Source organism: Aptenodytes forsteri, unplaced genomic scaffold, assembly GCF_000699145.1.
Source record: "Aptenodytes forsteri isolate BGI_AS27 unplaced genomic scaffold, ASM69914v1 Scaffold93, whole genome shotgun sequence".
Classification (NCBI taxonomy): Eukaryota; Metazoa; Chordata; class Aves; order Sphenisciformes; family Spheniscidae; genus Aptenodytes; species Aptenodytes forsteri.
Window position 1 is genome coordinate 20,762 of NW_008794665.1, and position 2,894 is coordinate 23,655.

The following is a 2,894-nucleotide window of genomic DNA, read 5'->3' on the forward strand; positions in this document are numbered from 1 at the left end:
GCCGGCCTCGGCCCCTTCTTGTGCTGACCCGGCTGCCCGTCAGCTCTGGCATCACGATGGTCCCCACTCTTCTTGCCACCCGCCCGTGCTCAGCTCTCGGCCATCAGCTGCGAGGGGCTGCAGAGGCCCCGGTCTGCCCGAGAGCGGGTCGCTTTCCTGCGGGAGCGGGGACGAGAGAGAAAAGGAGAGCTGTCCGGTTTCTTTTGTACACACTTGGGGCAAAGTTGTTGCCCGCTGCCTTCTTTCACCTTGTCTTGTGGCACCTGCCCCAGGATGGCTCCTGAGGGGTTCCCGAGGGGCTGAGGGCGGGGGGCTGTTGCCACCAGCAGAAACTGGGAATATTCCTCGGGCAGCGCTGGGCGATGCTGTTTGAGTCTGTCAGGACAGTGTCCTGGAAGTGCAGCGCCCCAAAGCATCGTGGTGTGGTTAAACCCCTCGGGCGGAGGGTGGTGGGGTGGTGGGGTGGCACAGAGTGCTCTTTTCTGCCCTTGCGCTCGTTCCCTCCCCTCGGGCCTGGCTGCGCCTGCGGGGACTTCATCTCGTGCGGGGCAGTCCAGGCCGAGGTGATGCTTAGCCCTGGTACTGCCAGGGCCTGCACGGTGGGCGCTGCTTTGGCACTCTGGAGTGGAGGAGGACGGAGGTAGTCGGTGTCCCTCGCTGTGAAACTGGGGATGCGGCACTGCCCGGTATGGATCGCCAGTGGCTGAGCCCTGGATGGCCCCCGGGTCACCCTGTCCCTTCCCATGTAGAGCAGCTGGGAGCCGTGAGTCAGACAGGCCGGCTGAGAGGGGCTGCAGCTCCCAGATCTGCTCTGGAGGGATTGACCCGCTCATGCCTGTTCAGCTGCTGACACTGTGGGAATGGCTTCTGCTGCACTCTTCCTCGGCTCCCTGGGGCCCACCGTGGGATATTCCTCCTGGGACATCATGGCATCTGCATACATTTCCTTGGATTTCTCCATCCCCCTCACCCTGGAACTGCTCCGTGCTGTTCTCCTGGGAGAAGGGCACCCTCATGAGCAAGCACTATGCCAAACTCGAGGTGTTTGACACATGCGGGTTTTGGGTTTGTTTGGGTTTTTTGTATGGGTAAGTCACTATAGAAGTGATGAAAAGGGGTGAAATGGCCAAAGTACAGATGGACACATCTGTCAAACCCAGTTCTAGCTATGAAAACCATTTTGCACAGTTCACCTCTTTCCTCTGCCTCCTGCCAGTTGCCAGGCATCTCCCTCACGGGCCCCCAGATTCCTTTTGGTCAGACTATCACAAGCCCTGATACCTCTTGGGCAGAGAACTGCAGGGTGTTTAAGAAACCTGCAGTACCTTACCGGAGCAAGCCTTTCTGACATGAAGTCACTGTCAGCAGTCCACTTGGCAGGAGGAAAAATGTAGCTCTGAAAAGGAAGAAGGAGATCAAGGCGTTTCCTTTCCTTCCCTCGAATCTCTTCATTTCTGTGTCAAACAGGAGGCGAGTGCCCTTGCCTCTGCTTGGAGCACAGTTTTTCCTCCCAAGGAGGAGGCGTTAGTTCATACTTTGGTGCAGAAGGACCTCTAGTGTCCCTTCGTAGCTCATGCTTTGGCCTCGCAGCTCTAGCTCGGTATTTCTTGACTTCAAGACCTTCCTACGTACTGTGGAAGGAGATAAGGTCCCCACAGTGCGTGTGGGAAAGAGGTTGGGAAAGACAGGCTGGGTTGCTCCTCTCTGGGGAGAATTCAATTACTCTATGCCCCAGGTTCACCTTGCTTTGCTTCTGCGGCTCCTCCACATACTTTTTTCTTCACCCCAGGGGCCTCTGTGTGCCTTTTTGTGTGCCACAGGCTGCTGCTTTCAAATATATTGTATTAAATGCTTCTGGTGTCTCAGTAATGAATTTTCCACTGCATTTCAGTGAATGCCAGGATAAATCTGTAGATTCATGTTGTGCTTCTTGGGACTTTTGTAGAGTGCCCCACCGAAGTCTGTGCTTAGTATTCAGCAGCATAAAATTTTCTTAAGCAGATTGAATTTAATTCATCGGTGGAAGCTATTAGGAATGCAACAAAAATGCTCTTATGTGTTTTGGTCCATTTCATCATTCACATGGGTATCCCTTATTTCATCATCAAGATGGCCCTGCATGCATCACTCCAGTGAGAAAGTGTGGGCGGTGGGGCAGGCTGGGTGGCCTTTCTTGGCGGGGAAGCTTCCAGGGTCTTTGAAGGCAGGGCGAGATTTAGCAGACCATAGGAGACACTACGTGAGAATGGAAGCAGATGGGTTTTAGATGTTGATGTATTTCTAAACCGGGCACTTCACTTGCTGCTTGACTTCACGCAGCCAAGTAGCTGAACTTGCGCAGGCTCTTACTCAGGATACGGGCAGCAGCAGCAGGCAGCAGGGAAGCTTCCAGGGTCTTTGAAGGCAGGGCGAGATTTAGCAGACCATAGGAGACACTACGTGAGAATGGAAGCAGATGGGTTTTAGATGTTGATGTATTTCTAAACCGGGCACTTCACTTGCTGCTTGACTTCACGCAGCCAAGTAGCTGAACTTGCGCAGGCTCTTACTCAGGATACGGGCAGCAGCAGCAGGATACGGGGAACAGCAGAGTAGGTCTCTGAGCTTATAGAAACCCATAAAGGATGGACACAGGTGGGTCACTCTCCGAGGTGAATAATGAAGTCGAACGGGTGCCTTTTCCACATGGAGAACCCCAGCATCCTTCCACCCGCTTTCTGGGTTCCCCTCTCCTCCCACCCCGAGCAGCAGCCGCCTCCCGCAGACTGAAGGCAGCCGGGGGTTCACCAAAGCCCAGCAGCTGACACGTTTTCAGCGCAAGGGTCAGAGTTCGCCAGCTCCGGACCTTCAGATGCCGGGGACGCCGGGAACCGGCCGCACCCGCTCCTGCCCCC

At 55.2% G+C, this 2,894-nt stretch overlaps 1 protein-coding gene across 1 annotated transcript in view; it reads left to right on the plus strand.

Moving 5' to 3' along the window:
- The first annotated feature begins 2,624 nt into the window (after positions 1-2,624).
- LOC103894264 (E3 ISG15--protein ligase HERC5) overlaps positions 2,625-2,894 on the plus strand; it is a 21,128-nt gene continuing 20,858 nt past the window's right edge. The window contains exon 1 of the mRNA XM_019470550.1: positions 2,625-2,634. Within this exon, the coding sequence (XP_019326095.1) occupies positions 2,625-2,634 (10 nt within the window). The remainder of the gene's footprint in view (positions 2,635-2,894) is intronic.